The following is a 19,492-nucleotide window of genomic DNA, read 5'->3' as shown; positions in this document are numbered from 1 at the left end:
TTGCTGGTGGCGAGTGGCTTCCTTTTCTTTTGTTTTTGTTTGTTAATTAATAAGTAGCTGCCTTCGTTTACTTGTACAGTTGTACCCAGTAATCAGTGGTCAGCTGCAAAGTAACGCAACAAGCCAGGTGACTCACTCCTTAGATTCTTGGATCATCTTTGTAGTCATACTCAGTTACTCACTATAGGTCCCTGGTAAACTTCTTTTCTTGGATTCATTTGTAGATTAAACTAGTAAATGATCTTAATTTTATTTTTGTATCGTGAATACTGTAATACGTCTAATCCTCTGCTTAAATTTGCACATTTTAAGTAATCAGTCTACATCTTGATTCGTAATACTTGTTTTGGTAGATTTGAATGAGTCCATACTCCATACTTTAGAGTTTAGACACTAGAACGGTTCGGTTCTTAACTTCTTATAAATGATCAATTATTAGTCTTTGTGTTTAATTTGATCACGGAAGGACAGCATGACAAATTGTTTTGATTTCTTAAGATGCCTTGTTTGTTGTTTCGATGAGGATGATTATGATAATCAAACTTCCAGTCAAAGAAATAGAAACGCCGCTGCTCAGTGTCCAGTATTTGAAGTGACTCAGGATTTGGAAACTTCGTCATTGCTGCCTCATCGTTATTGTGATTCACCCCGCTGGTCTTATAAACCACCTCAATACACACCCCCCCAACCTCCAACATCTTTATCTAAAGTTAAACCACCACCCCCAACTTCTACTTCTATTGCTCCATTTCCAATCATCTTTAAACCCCAATCAACTTCTTCATCGAAACCAATTCTATCCCCTTTTAGTCCATCTTCATCTTCCTCTAAGCCACCTCAGGCTTCATCTTCCTCTAAGCCACCTCAGGCTTCATCTTCCTCTAAGCCTCCTCAGGCTTCATCTTCCTCTAAGCCACCTCAGGCTTCATCTTCCTCTAAGCCTCCTCAGGCTTCATCTTCCTCTAAGCCACCTCAGGCTTCATCTTCCTCTAAGCCTCCTCAGGCTTCATCTTCCTCTAAGCCACCTCAGGCTTCATCTTCCTCTAAGCCTCCTCAGGCTTCATCTTCCTCTAAGCCACCTCAGGCTTCATCTTCTAAACCATCTCCATCTTCGCCAAAGCCCCCTCCAGTCTTTAAGCCACTTCTATCCCCAGCCTCCTCAAATCTAAGAAACCAAGAGGGGAAGGAAAATTATGTATGGGTTGAAAAGGATTCATTACCCATATTCACAATTCCTGAGGATATCAAAGCCTTGATCAAGAACGACATTGTGCCCAAAGTTCTAAACCGGCCTTTGTCTCCCACGACATATAAGGATTACTTTGCTGCTCTGTTATATTCTGAAGATTTTTACTCGGAGGTATGCATGAATATTGCCCTTTTGTAATGCCTTTTCCTTTAACTTGTATATCTAAATAAATTTAATCTGCAACCTGGAACTTGGAAAAGATTTGGACTCGATTGCTTTCTTTGAAACATTATATGCACTCATTTGGTAGTTGTCCTATTGCATTGCACCAATGACCAGAGGTTGGATCCAGTTCTCTGGCTGGTTAGCTTTAGCTAAGATGGTTCACAAACATTTAAAGTTTGGCTCTCCAACCTGTTTTATCAGAATGATTATCTTGCACCTTTTTGGACATCCTATTGTAGCCTCTGCTTTCAGGATTTAAATTTTGGATAGTTCTGATAGTCATGCAAAATCAAAATTGAAAACTTAAATAAAATATATTAGGAAGTATTTTAGAATCCTATTTAAACCAAATAGCATAGTTTTAATTGTATATAGCATTGTGATTTTCAGTATCTTAAGTGCTTTTAACCTTGTGGGTGGTGGAATGGATAATGGATTGTAGAATGTTGTGAGTGATAGAATATTGTTATTTTCTCAATCTTGTATGCTTTTGCATGCTGGCTTTAAAAAAACCTATGCTGTTATTTGAATCAGAAATGGAGTGATTTCCTTTTGGAGGCTGTGACATTGGAGTTGCATAAAGCTACAATTTATAAAAATCGAAAGCAGGAAGTAAAAACCTTTATAGCATTTGAGATTGATTCTGTTCGTGAGAAGCGGCCATTCCTCTTGTCAAGGGACTTAGTTCATGCACGACCATCGGGGGGTACGAATGATAAGCACTTTCAGGTAAACTCCAAACATCCATTAGCATATGCTGGATTCTATCATTAAGTTTTGCTTCATTGTGAAGACATATACATGGGTAACTTTGTCATATGTGCCCATTGAGCAACTTTGAGAGGCTGCTGCCTGAGTGGTATTGGCAATTTGATTCACTTGGAATGAGAATGGCTAGGACATATAGTTATTGACAGTATCTGCATTATTGAATTTTCCACATTATAATGATCTCACATTACATGTTATACAGGGCATTATTTATCGCATTGTTAAGAGCACTCGTGTTTTAGTTGAATTTGAAGATGGCTTTTATACTCATCATCATTCGTCCCAAAAATATGATGTCAGCTTCTCATTCAATAGAGTTTGTTTAAAGAGAGCTCACCAAGCAGTTAAAGCTGCATCAGACGCTTTGTTTCAGAACTTCCTCTTTCCTGATTGTGTCTCCCGTACGAGCATTCTCAATGCACCAGCACTGCATTCTACCTGTCATAAGCTTGATCCTGATCAATTTTCTGCCGTTAGTCATATTTTAAGCATTCAGGGGTCAACACCTTATGTAGTAGCAGGCCCACTCTGCGTACCTGAAGGGAAAGAATCTGCATATTTGAAAAAACCATCGAGAACTGGAGTGGTTGTTAGTGAAGCAGTAAACCATTTATGTCAAACATCGCTGGAAAACCGGATTCTTATATGTGCGCCTAATAACAGCTGTTGTGATGTGCTTATGAGAAGCTTGGTGAAGAAGATTCCAGAGTCAGATATGTTTCGAGCCAATGCTGCATTCCGTGAGAAAGATGAGGTACCTGTTGACATCCTCCCCTCATGTCTTTACAAGGAATCTTTATTTTCTTGTCCTCCAATCCAGCAACTCCGGAAATTCAGGGTGATTTTCTCGACTTTCATGAGTAGCTTTCGGCTACATGATAAAGGCATATCTGCTGGACATTTTAGTCATATTTTTCTGGTGGATGCTTCATCTGCTATTGAGCCGGAAACAGTGATCCCCCTGACTCATTTTGCTGAAAATAATACCAGTGTGATAGTTACTGGTAAACCTGGAAATAGTCCACGTTGGGTTCGTGCTGACATTGCAAGGCAAAATGGACTCAAGATTTCATACTTTGAAAGACTTTGTGAGCGCAGGCCATATAGAAGGCTCAATCCATTGTTCATCACACAATTAGATTCAGACCAGACCTAGTACACCTACAACAACAACAAAACTTTTTGAGTTTGTTTTTCAGCTGCTTTTGAAGGTGAGTTGGTCACTCACTGTGTGTGTATGTATTATCATACTTACCTGCGTATTCATCTCCTATATATGATTTCTGGATCTATTTGTATGAAGTTTCTCACTCTCATAGATTATTGATGAATGTGTAGCCTAGAGGAAGTGATGTCCTTCCCGTTAACAACTTACAAAATTTTACTTTTGACTTTGTGGGTGGCACAACGAATTAATGACCTATGAAGCTTCAAATTGCCATTCACAAAATTCGTATCATTCCCACAACTAGCCAGAATCCGAAACAAGGAAAAGGTGCCATTAGCATCCGTTGCATTTTACCAGACCAACTTTTAAGAAAACCCTTATCTCAACCAAACATTTTTGCAAATTGAACCTTTTTCCTCTCAAAAAAGATGAAATTTGAAACAAGCAAATAGTTAGTATAAGTAGCTCTGCCCTACTACACCACAGCATTAGTGTTTCTAGATTCAGAAGGATGACTTGATGCAACATCAGATGGAAAATCAATCCCAAAAATATAAGGCAACAAAACAGCACTTGTTCTCGCTCAAAAACCAGTACTTGAACATGATTTCCAAATTGAATATCATAAAAACACAACCTAAGTCATCTAGTCCTATGGCGTTGGAGCCAACTGCTTCAATTTAGCTTGCAAAATTGCCCCAGCTTCATCAGCTTCATCAAATTGTCTCTCAACGCCACCCCAAATATGCTTCAAGACTGACATACCCTGCACCCTGCACAAAGGAAAAATAAAAAGATTTAAGAAATAAAGTTGAGACTTAAGGAAACTGTCAGGATGCTGTTCTGCTAAAGATCTTATAGATTCATACAAGTTTTTTCATGTTATTAACTATGAAAACGTACTTGTTTCTGTTTGGTTTTGGTTTCTGCTGGGTTTTGGTTTCTGCTGTATGTTGGACTTTGTCCTCTGTTGTTGTCTGGCAGTTTTGTTTCTTTGTTTAGCAATTTAGTTTGTTTCTGGTTGTACTGTCTGGGCTTTGCCTTTTGCAATGAAAGTATTACATTCCCTGGCCAAAAATAAAAAAGGCTTATTTGCGCCAATGCCCCTGAAAGTAACTTCGATTTTTAATTTGCCCCCTGAAACTTCATTTCTCCCACTTTGCCCCCCGAACTTTACAATTTCAATATTCCGTCAACTCCGTCTATGGGTCTGTCAAAAAACGCTTACGTGTCCCATATTCGGAACTGACAACCCGCCATGTGGACAAAAAATTATTATAAAACTATAATATATAAAAAAAAATTAAAAAATTAAAATTTGAATTAAGTAAAGAAAACAATTAAAAAAAAAAAAACCCCAGCATTCCCTCTCCTACCTTAACCTCGACCCAACCCACCCCACCATTCACTCCCTCATCTAAACCCCAACCCGACCCAACCCACTAGAGGTGGGCATCAAACCGTCTGAGTTGACGAAACTGCCTCCACCAACCACCGAAAACCTGAACAAACCACCGCCTGTCGCCACGACGTTTTACCCGCCTAACCTGATCAATAACGGGTCAGTTTTGGTCCAGAGCTTCCACCGACCATCGGCAACTAACCTGCCCGCCACCCAACCAGTCATCATCTTCCTCAGCCCAGCTAACCACCCCTTATATTTTCTTCTCTCCTCTTTTCCAACTTCTTATTCTCTTCTCTGCAAATCACAGCAACCTTCACAGTCACCCTCACAACCACCATCTTCTCCACTCTTCAGCCCAACTGCATCCTCTCTTAGCCCAAACCACCACCGACCCACATAACCTGCAATCCGACTACACCCCCAACTGACCAGACTGAAAAGAAATGGGTCGGTGGCAGGCCAGCACCACCGCAAACCGAGCCTCTCAGCCGGCTGGTGGTTTGGGTCCCAAACCGACCTACCTCGACTGATGCCCACCCCTACAACCCACCCCACCACCCTCCCCATCTTTCCTCACTGTCGGCAGCTCCTCCCCACCTTCCTCACCTTTCCTTCTCTCTATCTTCCTCTCATTCTCTCTCCCTCTCCCTTTTCCCTCTTTCTCTCAGATCTGGGTTTTGAGGCAAACCGAGCCGCCGGCCACCCACCAACGACTTTCGTAATTGGCAACTTACCCGAAGGTCAACAACTTTGGGTTTTGATGTGGTCTGGATCTGGGCAGAGATGACAGAGAAAGAGAGGGAGAGAGGGGAAGATAGAGAAAGCTAGAGAAAGAGAGAGGGGAATAGAGCGAGAGAGAGAGAGAGAGAGAGAGCGGGAAGGAGAGGGAAATAAGAGGGAAAGAGAGACAGATAGAGGGAGGGGAGGTTGGTTGGTGGCTGGGTGATGTGGGGTGGGGTGCTGCACAAGAAAAAGGAGTCGTCGGGCCACCATCGGCGGCTGAGTGGGTGGGGTGGGGTTTTTCTATTTTTTTATTTCCTTTTTTTTAGAAAGTATTTATTTATTTATTTTTAATGTAAAAGACCTAATTGCCCTTCCACGTAAGCGCCACGTAAGCGTTTTTTGACAGACCCATAGACGGAGTTGACGGAATATTGAAATTGTAAAGTTCGGGGGGCAAAGTGGGAGGAATGAAGTTTCAGGGGGCAAATTAAAAATCGAAGTTACTTTCAGGGGGTATTGGCGCGAATAAGCCAATAAAAAAACTATGAAAATGTACATGATACCCGAGCCCAAGTAAAATTGTCATAGAACCACCAATTCTTGTAATCTAGTAATTGTATCACACAAGCTAACAATTCCATGAGAATGAAGGTCATAATAAATAAAACCAGCAAAACCCGTCCAAAATCAAACAGCTAAATCAGATGGGCCCAATTGAGAGATTAGAGGAACCAAAGCTAATCAATGCCAAAAGCAACAAATCACAATGAAACGAAACACTTGAGGCGCTGAAGAAATCATATTTACAACCTAAATTAAACCCCAAATTTGAACTTCAATTAAAGCTTAAATTAAAATCTTAACTGAAACCTAATTAAATCCTAAATTAGAAAAAATAAAAAACGAACAGGGGAGAAAGAGAAATGAATACCAGGGGTTCGTTGGTGAGGCTTAGAAGAAGATGATCCTAACAACAACAGTCAACAGCAGCAGCAAAAGGAAGAATGGAAGAAAAGCAAAAGAGTGAGGCTATGCAGACCAACCTTAGCTGCTGAGTTGATCAGCATAACATATTTTTTCCAACTTTTTTCCTATTTTACCCTTTATTGCAAAAACATGATAAAATTACTTAGATCTATTCGGTGGTCATCTACCGAAACATCTACTAATATTCGGCAAATAAGTGTCGAATAAATACAAATATTTCGATAGATAACTGTCGAATGCCTTTGTCATTTCCATTTGGTAGTTATCCACTGAATAATCCACCAATGTTCAGCAGATAACTGTCGAATAACCATAAATATTTTGGTAGATAACTGTCGAATGACCAGAAGAACAAAATTAAAATTTTTTGTTTTAAGGGTAAAGTTGAAATTTTAAAATAAGGTGGTCAACTCAGTAATTTAGAATGGTCGGAATAGAATTAGCCAAAGCAAAACGAGAAAAGAGAAGAGAAGTGAGTGAGAGGGGATTACGTTCTGGACTTGGGGTTTGGCTGATGGGCTTTCAAGGTGGGAAAGGATGGGCTGTGGTTAGGGCCTGCCAGTCAGAAGACTTTAGTCTTTATCTGGGGTTAGGTCCTCTTGCTGATGTGGCAAAAGCGGGTGGGTGGCACACTGGCACATGGGTATGGAAACTTAAGCTTTGCCTATGCTTAACCAGAAAGGAAGGAAAAGGAGGAGCTTCAACTTTTTTGACATACTGTGCAATTGTGCATATACTATCTACTATTACTATTATAGTACTGTATACATGTAAAGCTAATAGATTCGTAGTGTTGCTGGCGAGTGGCTTCCTTTTCTTTTGTTTTTGTTTCTTAATTAATAAGTAGCTGCCTTCGTTTACTAGTACCCAGTAATCAGTGGTCAGCTGCAAAGTAACGCAACAAGCCAGGTGACTCACTCCTTAGATTCTTGGATCATCTTTGTAGTCATACTCAGTTACTCACTATAGGTCCCTGGTAAACTTCTTTTCTTGGATTCATTTGTAGATTAAACTAGTAAATGATCTTAATTTTATTTTTGTATCGTGAATACTGTAATACGTCTAATCCTCTGCTTAAATTTGCACATTTTAAGTAATCAGTCTACATCTTGATTCGTAATACTTGTTTTGGTAGATTTGAATGAGTCCATACTCCATACTTTAGAGTTTAGACACTAGAACGAACGGTTGATTATTAGTCTTTGTGTTTAATTTGATCACAGAAGGACAGCATGGAAAATTTCTTGAGATGGCTTGGTTCTTGGTTCGATGTGGATGATCAAACTTCCAGTCGAAGAAATAGAAACGCCGCTGCTCAGCGTCCAGTATTTGAAGTGCCTCGGGGTTTGAAGTGCCTTGTTTGTGGTTTCGATGAGGATGATTATGATAATCAAACTTCCAGTCAAAGAAATAGAAACGCCGCTGATCAGCGTCCAGTATTTGAAGTGACTCAGGATTTGGAAACTTCATCATTGCTGCCTCATCGTTATTGTGAATCACCCCGCTGGTCTTATAAACCACCTCAATACACACCCCCCCAACCTCCAACATCTTTATCTAAAGTTAAACCACCACCCCCAACTTCTACTTCTATTGCTCCATTTCCAATCATCTTTAAACCCCAATCAACTTCTTCATCGAAACCAATTCTATCCCCTTTTAGTCCATCTTCATCTTCCTCTAAGCCACCTCAGGCTTCATCTTTCTCTAAGCCTCCTCAGGCTTCATCTTCCTCTAAGCCTCCTCAGGCTTCATCTTCCTCTAAGCCACCTCAGGCTTCATCTTCCTCTAAGCCTCCTCAGGCTTCATCTTCCTCTAAGCCACCTCAGGCTTCATCTTCTAAACCATCTCCATCTTCGCCAAAGCCCCCTCCAGTCTTTAAGCCACTTCTATCCCCAGCCTCCTCAAATCTAATAAACCAAGAGGGGACGGAAAATTATGTATGGGTTGAAACGGATTCATTACCTATATTCGCAATTCCTGAGGATATCAAAGCCTTGATCGAGAAGGACATTGTGCCCAAAGTTCTAAACCAGCCTTTGTCTCCCACGACATATAAGGATTACTTTGCCGCTCTGTTATATTCTGAAGATTTTTACTCGGAGGTAAGCATGAATATTGCCCTTTTGTAATGCCTTTTCCTTTAACTTGTATATTAAGAAAATATCTAGTATATCAAACCATTATGTATACTGTCTGCTTACGAAATCTTGTTTGTGGCGACGTTTAAACTCCATGCTTATGTTGTTATCCCTTGATACACAGGCGAAAAATATCTGTGTTTAATGGTTTTTCTTATTAGCGAGAGAACTGGAAAAGATGACAGAATATCTAAATAAATTGAATCTGCATCCTGGAACTTGGAAAAGATTTGGACTAGATTGCTTTCTTTGAAAGTTGAAACATTATATGCACTCATTTGGTAGTTGTCCTATTGCATTGCACCAATGACCAGAGGTTGGATCCAGTTCTCTGGCTGGATTAGCTTTAGCTAAGATGGTTCACAAACATTTAAAGTTTAGCTCTCCAACCTGTTTTATCAGAATGATTATCTTGCACCTTTTTGGACATCCTATTGTAGCCTCTGCTTTCAGGATTTAAATTTTCGATAGTTCTGATAGTCATATAAAATCAAAATTGAAAACTTAAATAAAATATATTAGGAAGTATTTTAGAATCCTATTTAAACCAAATAGCATAGTTTTAATTGTATATAGCATTGTGATTTTCTTTATCTTAAGTGCTTTTTCCCATGTGGGTGGTGGAATGGATAATGGATTGTAGAATGCTTTGATAGATAGAATATTGTTATTTTCTCAATCTTGTATGCTTTTGCATGCTGGCTTTAAAAAAACCTATGCTGTTATTTGAATCAGAAATGGAGTGATTTCCTTTTGGAGGCTGTGACATTGGAGTTGCAGGAAGCTACAATTTATAAAAATGAAAAGCAGGAAGTAAAAACCTTTATAGCATTTGAGATTGATTCTGTTCGTGAGAAGCGGCCATTCCTCTTATCAAGGGACTTAGTTCATGCACGACCATCAGGGGGTACAAATGTTAAGCACTTTCAGGTAAACTCCGAACATCCATTAGCATATGCTGGATTCTATCATTAAGTTTTGCTTCATTGTGAAGACATATACGTGGGTAACGTTGTCATATGTGCCCATTGAGCAACTTTGAGAGGCTGCTGCCTGAGTGGTATTGGTAATTTGATTCGCTTGGAATGAGAATGGCTAGGACATATAGTTATTGACAGTATCTGCATTATTGATTTTCCACATTATAATGATCTCACATTACATGTTATACAGGGCATTATTTATCGCTTTGTTAAGAGCACTCGTGTATTAGTTGAATTTGAAGATGGCTTTTATACTCATCATCATTCATCCCAAAAATATGATGTCAGCTTCTCATCCAATAGAGTTTGTTTAAAGAGAGCTCACCAAGCGGTTAAAGCTGCATCAGACGCTTTGTTTCAGAACTTCCTCTTTCCTGATTGTGTCTCCCGTACAAGCATTCTCAATGCACCTGGTACAAGCATTCTCAATGCACCTGGTAGAAGCATTCTCAATGCACCTGGTACAAGCATTCTCAATGCACCAGGTACAAGCATTCTCAATGCACCTGGTAGAAGCATTCTCAATGCACCTGGTAGAAGCATTCTCAATGCACCAGGTACAAGCATTCTCAATGCACCAGCACTACATTCTACCTATCATAAGCTTGATCGTGATCAATTTTCTGCCGTTAGTCATATTTTAAGCATTCAGGGGTCAACACCTTATGTAGTAGCAGGCCCACTCTGCGTACCTGAAGGGAAAGAATCTGCATATTTGAAAGAACCATCGAGAACTGGAGTGGTTGTTTGTGAAGCAGTAAACCATTTATGTCAAACATCGCTGGAAAATCGGATTCTTATATGTGCGCCTAATAACAGCTGTTGTGATGTGCTTATGAGAAGCTTGGTGAAGAAGATTCCAGAGTCAGATATGTTTCGAGCCAATGCAGCATTCCGTGAGATAGGGGAGGTACCCGATGACATCCTCCCCTCATGTCTTTACAAGGAATCTTTATTTTCTTGTCCTCCAATCAATCAACTCCGGAAATTCAGGGTGATTTTCTCGACCTTCATGAGTAGCTTTCGGCTACATGATAAAGGCATATCTGCTGGACATTTTAGTCATATTTTTCTGGTGGATGCTTCATCTGCTATTGAGCCGGAAACAGTGATCCCCCTGACTCATTTTGCTGAAAAAAATACCAGTGTGATAGTTACTGGTAAACCTGGAAATAGTCCACGTTGGGTTCGTGCTGACATTGCAAGGCAAAAGGGACTCAAGATTTCATACTTTGCAAGACTTTGTGAGCGCAGGCCATATAGAAGCCTCAATCCATTGTTCATCACACAATTAAATTCAGACCAGACCTACTACACTACACCTAGGGCTGTAAATCGGCTCGATACAACTCGAGTTCGTATCGAGTTCGGCTCGAGCTTGGTTCGTTTAAGCTCGGCTCGAAAACAAACAAGCCAAGCCGAAGCTCGCTCGTTTAAGAAACAAGCCAAGCTTGAGCTTTAGTATGTTCGGCTCGAAAAGCTCGTGAGCCGCTCGTATTTTCTAGTTTATATGTTTGATATCTCATTTTTCATAGCTTATATGAGGACTTGGTATTTTTATTTCCTACTTTATTTTTGTAATGTTTGGTTATAAGACTTCTACTATCTTACGTCTCTTTTTTAATGAGAATTTTTGCAAAAGTTATAAGTTATCAATGTTTAGATGGAATTATTTAGTACAGTTGTATTTCATGGAAACCATATTCATCTATATAGTGTTTTAAAGAAGTCTTTGGTGCCTAATCTAATTTAATTAACAATATATATTAGCTTTAAGTTTAAAATTAACATATTATAATACTTTCAAGAAGAAAATGTTCAATAGAAATTAATATTTTTTTAAAATAGTAGTTAATAAAATATTTTCGATAAAATTATGTTAAAAAGCTCGATACAGCTCGAGTTCGTATCGGGTTCGATTTTTTTTTAGCTCGTTCGAGCTCGGCTCGTATAAGAAACAAGCCAAGCCAAGCTCAAGCTCGAAAAATTTAAAACAAGCCAAGCCTGAGCACGGTGGTATTCGGCTTGGCTCGGCTCGTTTACACCCCTAACTACACCTACAACAACAACACAACTTTCTGAGTTTGTTTTTCAGCTCCTTTTGAAGGTGAGCCGGTCACTCACTGTGTGTGTATTATCATACTTACCTGCGTCTTCATCTCCTATAGATGATTTCGGGATCTATTTGTATGAACTATGTAGTTTCTCTCTCTCTCATAGATATACATGCCTTTACTGGCTGCTGCTTCTAAGCTTCTTCCACACGGGGCATCCGGCTTTTGTTTTCTTTTTATATATCTTGCTTCGATCTCCTTTGACTGAGAGAAATTATTAAACTTCTCCTTAACAGGGTAGGCACAACCTTTTTACAGATCCTTTGCTACAGCGATTGAGTTTCTTACCATCTTGATGGCCAAAACACTGTAATTCATGCAAAGCAATTCTAGTAACTAGATTATTTGCCATTTTTTTTTTCTTTATCTAAGCCAATAACCGGATTGATATCTTCGGTGGCAATTCTCCAGCCTCCATTTTTAACTTTTCCAAAGTGCAGATTTTTGTGGTAGAGTTTGTACATAACCCATTTGGATCTTTTGTATTAGATTATTGATGAATGTGTAGCCTGTAGAGGAAGTAATGTCCCTGCCGTTTAACAACTTACAAAATTTTACTTTTGACTTTGTGGGTGGCACAATGAACTATGAAGCTTCATATTGCCATTCACAAAATTCGTATCATTCCCACAACTAGCCAGAATCCGAAACAAGGAAAAGAGCATCCGTTGCATTTTACCAGACCAACTTTTAAGAAAACCCTTATCTCAACCAAACATTTTTGCAAATCGAACCTATAGCATATCTTTCCTCTTAAAAAAAAAGATGAAATTTGAAACAAGCAAATAGTTAGTACAAGTAGCTCTGCCCTACTACACCAAAGCATTAGTGTTTCTAGATTCAGAAGGAAGACTTGATGCAACTTCAGATGGAAAATCAATCCCAAAAATATAAGGCAACAAAACAGCACTTGTTCTCGCTCAAAAACCAGTACTTGAACATGATCTCCAAATTGAATATCATAAAAACACAACCCAAGTCATCTAGTCCTATGGCGTTGGAGCCAACTGCTTCAATTTAGCTTGCAAAATTGCCCCAGCTTCATCAGATATGCTTTTCTTTTTAGAAGCAACCTGCGTAGTAAATTCACAATTTTGTAATTGGAAGAAAACAGCAATACAATAGGGAGAACAAACGAGTAAAGCAAAGCAATAACTGAAATTAAAAGAATTCCCAACATTATAAGAAGTAGGAGATGAACAGAATCTTAGGTTAGAGCTTAAGATATTCATTATTTGTGCTTGTCAGTTTGGCAGTTGCCACACACACCAAGTTGAGATTTGAAATTGGCATGCATAAAATCACCAATCATCAATCCTAGCAGCCAGCAGGGGTACAATTTACAATTTACAATATAACCTAAGTCAAAAATAGACTAATGGAGTCGGTCAGGTTCCAGCCCTAATGATGCAATAGGATGGAATAAGTGGAATTACTCAAAAATAGAACCAAATTTAGATGGAATTTTATAAAAATAAAAAAAGATGAATAGTTTACCTCGATTAGTTGGTCGAAATTAGATTTGAGCAAGTTGATCTTGCGGTGGCAGTAATCTTTGGCTTGAGGCATGGTTTTCTCGATGAAGTAACCGGTGCCGACGTCGACCAAGACTTGGTCGGCGTCGTGGAGGGTGCCAGGGACGTAAAGCGACGCCGTAAGAGGGACGAGCATCTTCTTACCTTTGGGGCGGAGGGAGAGGTCGTTGAGGGCGGAGGAGGCGATCTCGAGGCGTGCGCTGGCAGTGCGGATGTTGCTGAGGCTGTCCTGCAGAAGATTCACTTCCAAATCTGTTTGTTCTTTCACTGCCTTCAACTGCTCCAAGCTCAGCTTCTCCATCTCCGCTCTCACGCTCATGCTCACCTTCTCCATCTCTACTCTCTTCCAAGTTCCAACTGCGACTCACTCACTCACTCTGCCACTTTTTATTTCGGTCCCTAATTCTAATTCATCTCTCTTTTTCATTTTTGAGTGGATAAATTAGGTAGTAGATAGCTCCAACATCAACGGCCCCTATAGCTCAGTGGTAGAGCGTCAGTCTTGTAAACTGAAGGTCTGTAGTTCGATCCTGCATGGGGGCAACCTTTTATATATTTGTTATCAACTTTTTTCCAATTCTATATGTTCATTTTCTGCAACACCGTCGAGGAAGTGACACGACACCGTTTTGGAATAAGAGAAGCCGTGAAGGCGATGACATTCACTTACTCAATTTCCACTTTACCACTCGATCGATCTTTGGAGTTTAGTGTACGTACATGCACAACAAAATATCTTATTCACAAAAAGTTTCGACACTCAACCCAAATATCTTGGAGAACCAGAATTACTAGTCTACAATTAAGGCTCTCTTTCTCCAAAGTCTTATCTAGAAACAAGTGCGAACGAATTAAGATCCGAAATGCCAGCAGCATGTCTTCCTCTGTATTATACTACTACTCCCACTGCTTGGGCTTCAAATATTATAACAGGAAGCAGGTCCTCATCAACCACCCCAGCAGTAAGATCAAGTTCAAGAAGTTGGGGTTTTCAGTACATGACTAGTCCAACAAGAGAAATGATTACATGCTGCAGGGCTAGGGATAGTAGTAGTAGTACTGATATCACAGACTTTGATCTGTACGACCTTTTGGGAATCGATAGCACATCCGATCTCTCCCAGATCCGAAGTGCATATCGCACTCTGCAGAAGCGCTGCCACCCAGACATCGCTGGCCCACCAGGCCATGACATGGCTATCATCCTCAATCAAGCATATGCTCTTCTCTCTGATCCTAATTCACGTTCTGCTTATGATAAGGTCAGTCCATTCAATCTCTCACACTTTTTAATTACTGGAATATTTAAGAGCTAGTTAAGCATTAGATCGCTCTGCAGGAGCAAGCAAAATTTGCACAACTTCGAGGTTACTCGGGGAAACCGATCTATTCAGTATGGTTTGGTTCAGAAACCGAAGAACGAGCAGTTTTTGTGGATGAAATCAAGTGTATTGGTTGCTTGAAATGTGCGATATGTGCTGAAAAAACCTTTGCAATTGAATCTGTGTATGGAAGAGCCAGAGTTGTTGGACAGTGGGCTGACCCTGAACACAAAATTCAAGAGGCAATTCAGGCTTGTCCTGTTGATTGCATCTCGTAAGTACCAAGTAGATTCTTTGTTAATTCATTCATTTCTCTTTCTCACTTGAAAACCTTCCATTTATTTTTGGATCATATAACACTCAATATCTAATTAAGTCACTTACTTGCACAACAATATTCTAGCTATTACAACATGGCCGGAGAAGAGGCTCTGACTCATTCACAACATATACATATATGTCGATTTATCTTTGGTGAATCAGCTGTCATTTATATATTTACAAATGCTCTCTTGAATCGATAGAGGCTTTGACATTTGAACACACAAAGCAGTTTGCTTCACTATTTATGCCTTTTCCATGAAATTGGGACTGGCTATCTGATTTTTACATCTCCAGAAGTAGTTCCGGGTAGTTCTAGTGGGGTCAAGCTAACACTAGCATCACCCCACTCAAATTGATTTTCTCATATAATTAAAGTAATATTAGGAGTGGAAACAGAGCCACCCTTCAGTTTTTCCACAAGTTTGAGGACATTCGTGATCAGCAAGGATAAGTTGTAACTTGTAAGTAGTCCTATAAATAAGCTTATATATACCTCACATTAGTATTGTGTGAATATGGTTTCATTTTATCAAGCATGCTCTTCATGGAGAAGATTTTAAGAGATATTATAGGATTGTGGGTATGGTTTCATTTGACTATGCACAGCACAGCACTGAATTATAATATGTACTTGAGAAGTTATTTCTTACTGGTTGATCACTTGAACTATATATGTAGGATTGTGGAGAGGTCAAACCTAGCAGCTCTGGAGTTTCTAATGTCCAAGCAGCCACGTGGCAATGTAAGATTAGGCATGGGAAATGCAGCAGGTGCACCTGTCTCCAACATATTTGTAGATGTTAAAAAATTCCAGAGCAGTTTGGAAGATGCAAAAGAGAAAGCTTATACACAAAGTAGCATGGTTAGTTCTACTTGCGATAACTGTTTATTTTGCACTTGATCTGCAGCCTGCAGTGCAGGATCGTCTAAACATTGTTACTAGTTACTTTCCAATCTGTCTTTGACTGTGAGTAAGAATTAATTAACGATACACCATTTCAGGAGACAGAACTACAAAGAGAAGCCAGACTGAAAGCAATTCAAGCTATCAGATCCATCTCCAACTGGTTGTATTGGAAAACACCTCCCCATGCCAATGCAGAGTCTCTCCAAAATTTGACCCAAATTGGGCATAAATCCAGTAGTACTGAACAAGAACAACCCACCATTGGCAAGCTCCGAGATGCAGCTGCTGCTATGAAACAGGCAAGAGAGAGCACAACATCCCCCAACCGCCCAACCACAACCCCATCAACCGAGGAGGACTACTATTGGGTTCCATTAAGTTCCAATGCTGTTCCGGCCTCATCATCACAACCTTCACCTGCTGCTGCTGCTGCTGCTGCTGCTAAAAAACGGAAGCAAACAAACGACTACAGAGAGTATAGAGTGGCACAAGAGAACAAGCAAAGGAAGAGGAACCCCATTCAACGGGTGGTTCCAGTGGGAACTGCAATGGTGGCTGCAGTTATAGGTCGATTACAGGGAGATGGGGCTGCTGTTGGTGGAGTAACACAACATATGGCTGGCTCTTTCGCATTGGAGATAGTTAACAGTTCTTGGTTACCGACCATATTGTTGGGAATTACATGGTACATCATCGGAATGCTAATGGTTGGACTTGTAGATGCCATTAGAAGTAAGCAAAGTTAACAAAGATTGATTCTTCATAATTTACAGAATTATAAACAAAATGTAAAGCACCAAGTACTGTAAGAAAGTGATCACAACTTGTTAAATAATACACAGGAGTACTTATGTATATAATATTTTATATATATTCTGTACGAATTTTCAACTAAAAAATTAGAATAAAAATGTGGGTACTTGGTGTTGTGTCCACAAGTCACCTAAAAAAACTGAATGGAACTCCATTCCATCCAAACCAGAAGATTTTCAGTAAATCTAAAATCTAGAATCTATAGAAATTAAGACCATGAAATGGGGTTTCTAATGTTTGTCTTACAAAGTCTGAAATCAATTACAAAACCTAGCTAGTAGCGGTATTTGGTGGAGTAATCCTTTGGAGCAATCACCAGACCACGTCCCTTCCTTGCCCCGCGGTACACCGTCTCAACAATGTCAATGAACTCTTGCTTGTCCTTGAGAGCCCAGTTGATCTTGTTGTTGTTCCCAGTGCCAAGGTCAATCATAATCTGCTTGTTTCTGAAAAAGAACATCACCGTGGATGGGTCATACAGCTCATACATTGTGTTGAAATCAGGGACCTCCGTGATGTCCACAAGGTAAATCACAGCAAAGTTTTTAATTGTCTCAGCAACAGAAGCTAGCACTTCATCCATCTAATTAATAGATAACAATCCAGAAATTAGCCAGCATTCAAACCAAGGTTAATAAATAAATAAAGTCAATCTAGAAAGAATTGCTACATGAAAATAGAAGGAGGACAAGATGCATATACATAATTAAAAGGTAATTATATATAATTTATACGATTCCCATGGCCCATCTAAGGTTTACAATATATAAATAAGGAGGAGTATGTTAAAACTTGAAAGCATCTTCATCAGAATTAGAAAGCTAAAGACCACGACAGGGACAAAGAACAGTGCTTCTCGTCCTCCTCTACAAACCTTATCCCATATCCAACGGACCCTAGAAAAGAAAAAAACAAAAGCACACTAACAAATCTTTGGCATCAGAAGGTCGGTCCGCACAGAATGCGTATGAATTATCAAGGCCGTTGGATGAAACGAACGGCCAAGATTGAAACATGAGAAAAACGAAGAGAATCGGAATGACCGGAAAACCCCAGTGAGTCCTCGGACCAATCTGAAAAAGAGCTTGCAAAATGTCCTACTTTCATCGTCGTCAATTCTCTCTCTCAATTTTTAAAAGGAGTTTTAATTGAAAGCAATTACATGAATGAAGCATATATAAAATGAATTAAGGAGGTAGGTAAGGTAGAGATGGAGTAGAGAGAGAAAGGAGCGTACCTGCATGCAAGTGTCGTCCCAATCATGGCCGAATCGGATGATGACGACACGCTCTTCCTCGGCAAGAATGGCCTGGTCGACGGCCCACCCTGAGTGCAGGTGTGGTAGCAAGTACGACATTGCTGCTCTCTTCTGATCTGATCGCGAGTTGAGACTCGAAATACCAATGCCAATATGCCATGCTCATGGTTATGGTGTCGGAGGAAACCTCCAGAAGGAACCCGACCTTTCTTCTTTGTGAAATCTACCCACCCCACCAATCCTATTCATCCACGTGTACCATGAATTTGTGATTCTGTGTAGTGCGAGGATACACAAGTAATCCTCTTCTTCCATTCATATTACTCCAACCAATACTTACTCTCCTCTCAGAAAACCCAAATTGAAGTTTCTCAAAAAACGTACCTCAATGGCCTCCTCCTCCTTCTCGATTTCAAACAATTACAAAAAATACGAGATCAGAAAAAGAAACCCAAACCCAAAAGTGGCAGCCCTTTTCGTCATCGATATGCAGAACTACTTCTCCTCCATGGCCAAACCCATCCTCCAAAACCTCCTCACTACCATCCGCCTCTGCCGACGGGCCTCCGTCCCCGTCATTTTCACGCGCCACTCCCACAAGTCTCCCTCTGACTACGGCATGCTGGCGGAGTGGTGGAACGGCGACCTCATCTTCGACGGCACTCCCGAATCCGAGCTCATGCCGGAGCTCGACCTCAGGCCCCACGAGGACCTCGTCGTCCACAAGAACACTTACGGCGCCTTCAGGGGCACGACCCTCGAGGACTATCTCAAGGAGAGAGGCGTGGAGGAGGTCATCGTCACGGGCGTCATGACCAACCTCTGCTGCGAGACGACGGCGCGTGAGGCCTTCGTCAGAGGGTTTAGAGTGTTTTTCTCTACAGACGCGACTGCCACGTCGGATCAAGAGCTGCACGAGGCCACCCTCAAGAATTTGGCTTATGGCTTTGCCTATTTGGTTGACTGCAGCAGGCTTCAGGAGGGCCTTTTTGCCACTTAACTTTTTTAATCAAACCATAAATTAATGTTTCTCTTTTATGTATTTTTACTTTAATTTCATTTCCTTTATGCTTTTTGTCCGCTGTTTTTTAAGTTTGGCAGCAACTTTTTTCTGCATTTTGCTTTGCCTCTTCCATCTCGTGTCATTTGGTTAATAGGCCATATTGTGTGCTTTCGTTCTTACAAGTTACAACTTTGTTTTGTTTTTTCTCCAAAAAGAAACCAATAACGATAATCCCTACTACACCCTAAAATCAAAATATTTTGGATCTAATTTAACACTTATATCTCACAAACCTTCAATATGTAGTTGTCCACTTAGCAATTATATCTGAATTAGTTTCTTGATATATAAAAATCTAGTCACCATAGTTATCAGTCGTCAAAGAATGAACTCTCTATGGAATAAGCACTCTTCTTCTATAAACAAGATGAATAACAAGTTTAGAACTACTTTCAACTTGAATTCGACTAAATTTGCGCAAAAGTCAAAACATTCTATAGCCAACACATACGTAATCCTAATATTTTGTGGAATTTGTCGTCAAAGAAAAAATTGAAACTAATTCATGATCAAAAGTCTTTTTATGATGCTGTGGAATTTCTTGATTAAAAAAAGGATAATAGA

General features: G+C 40.0%; 6 protein-coding genes, 1 long non-coding RNA gene and 1 other non-coding gene across 9 annotated transcripts; 5 read left to right on the top strand and 3 right to left on the bottom strand.

The window, feature by feature from the left end:
- Nucleotides 1–116: 116 nt before the first annotated feature.
- LOC147295871 (putative RNA helicase SDE3) lies at nt 117–3,758 on the top strand. The gene is made up of 4 exons (XM_086233964.1): nt 117–194; nt 354–1,360; nt 1,949–2,143; nt 2,388–3,758. The coding sequence occupies exons 2-4, from the start codon at nt 473–475 to the stop codon at nt 3,339–3,341; spliced, it is 2,037 nt and encodes a 678-aa protein (XP_086090090.1). The 5' UTR covers nt 117–194; nt 354–472; the 3' UTR covers nt 3,342–3,758.
- Nucleotides 3,759–3,784: 26 nt separating this feature from the next.
- Nucleotides 3,785–6,510, bottom strand: LOC147295870 (uncharacterized). The gene is made up of 3 exons (XR_015120669.1): nt 6,413–6,510; nt 4,257–4,420; nt 3,785–4,126 (listed from the first exon to the last, which is right to left on the bottom strand). It is a non-coding gene; the product is annotated as an uncharacterized LOC147295870 (long non-coding RNA).
- An 848-nt stretch (nt 6,511–7,358) lies between these two features.
- On the top strand, nt 7,359–11,117 carry LOC147295869 (putative RNA helicase SDE3). Its single transcript, XM_086232875.1, has 4 exons — nt 7,359–7,377; nt 7,692–8,573; nt 9,345–9,539; nt 9,783–11,117. Exons 2-4 carry the CDS (start codon nt 7,701–7,703, stop codon nt 11,052–11,054), a joined length of 2,340 nt encoding a protein of 779 aa, XP_086089001.1. The 5' UTR covers nt 7,359–7,377; nt 7,692–7,700; the 3' UTR covers nt 11,055–11,117.
- A 1,307-nt stretch (nt 11,118–12,424) lies between these two features.
- On the bottom strand, nt 12,425–13,623 carry PFD5 (prefoldin 5). The gene is made up of 2 exons (XM_086233965.1): nt 13,204–13,623; nt 12,425–12,779 (listed from the first exon to the last, which is right to left on the bottom strand). Exons 1-2 carry the CDS (start codon nt 13,573–13,575, stop codon nt 12,696–12,698), a joined length of 456 nt encoding a protein of 151 aa, XP_086090091.1. The 5' UTR covers nt 13,576–13,623; the 3' UTR covers nt 12,425–12,695.
- An 89-nt stretch (nt 13,624–13,712) lies between these two features.
- TRNAT-UGU (transfer RNA threonine (anticodon UGU)) lies at nt 13,713–13,784 on the top strand. Its single transcript has one exon. It is a non-coding gene; the product is annotated as a tRNA-Thr (tRNA).
- A 231-nt stretch (nt 13,785–14,015) lies between these two features.
- LOC147295866 (DNAJ heat shock N-terminal domain-containing protein) lies at nt 14,016–16,663 on the top strand. The gene is made up of 4 exons (XM_086232055.1): nt 14,016–14,503; nt 14,581–14,837; nt 15,566–15,749; nt 15,890–16,663. Exons 1-4 carry the CDS (start codon nt 14,105–14,107, stop codon nt 16,538–16,540), a joined length of 1,491 nt encoding a protein of 496 aa, XP_086088181.1. The 5' UTR covers nt 14,016–14,104; the 3' UTR covers nt 16,541–16,663.
- A 135-nt stretch (nt 16,664–16,798) lies between these two features.
- Nucleotides 16,799–18,116, bottom strand: YLS8 (mRNA splicing factor, thioredoxin-like U5 snRNP). 2 transcript variants are annotated; one of them, XM_086232058.1, is made up of 2 exons: nt 17,845–18,116; nt 16,799–17,190 (listed from the first exon to the last, which is right to left on the bottom strand). In XM_086232058.1, the coding sequence occupies exons 1-2, from the start codon at nt 17,962–17,964 to the stop codon at nt 16,882–16,884; spliced, it is 429 nt and encodes a 142-aa protein (XP_086088184.1). In that variant the 5' UTR covers nt 17,965–18,116; the 3' UTR covers nt 16,799–16,881. The 2 variants fall into 2 exon arrangements, with proteins under 2 accessions (XP_086088184.1, XP_086088185.1); XM_086232059.1 differs by lacking the exon at nt 17,845–18,116 and adding an exon at nt 17,310–17,471.
- On the top strand, nt 18,117–18,991 carry NIC2 (nicotinamidase 2). The gene has a single exon (XM_086232057.1). It carries the CDS (start codon nt 18,254–18,256, stop codon nt 18,863–18,865), a length of 612 nt encoding a protein of 203 aa, XP_086088183.1. The 5' UTR covers nt 18,117–18,253; the 3' UTR covers nt 18,866–18,991.
- Nucleotides 18,992–19,492: the final 501 nt, after the last annotated feature.

The sequence above is a fragment of the Dryas octopetala genome, chromosome 2 (genome assembly GCF_963921425.1).
Source record: "Dryas octopetala chromosome 2, drDryOcto1.1, whole genome shotgun sequence".
NCBI classification, from domain to species: Eukaryota; Viridiplantae; Streptophyta; class Magnoliopsida; order Rosales; family Rosaceae; genus Dryas; species Dryas octopetala.
Note: the sequence above shows the minus strand (reverse complement) of the source record. Positions and strands in the feature narration are given on the sequence as shown.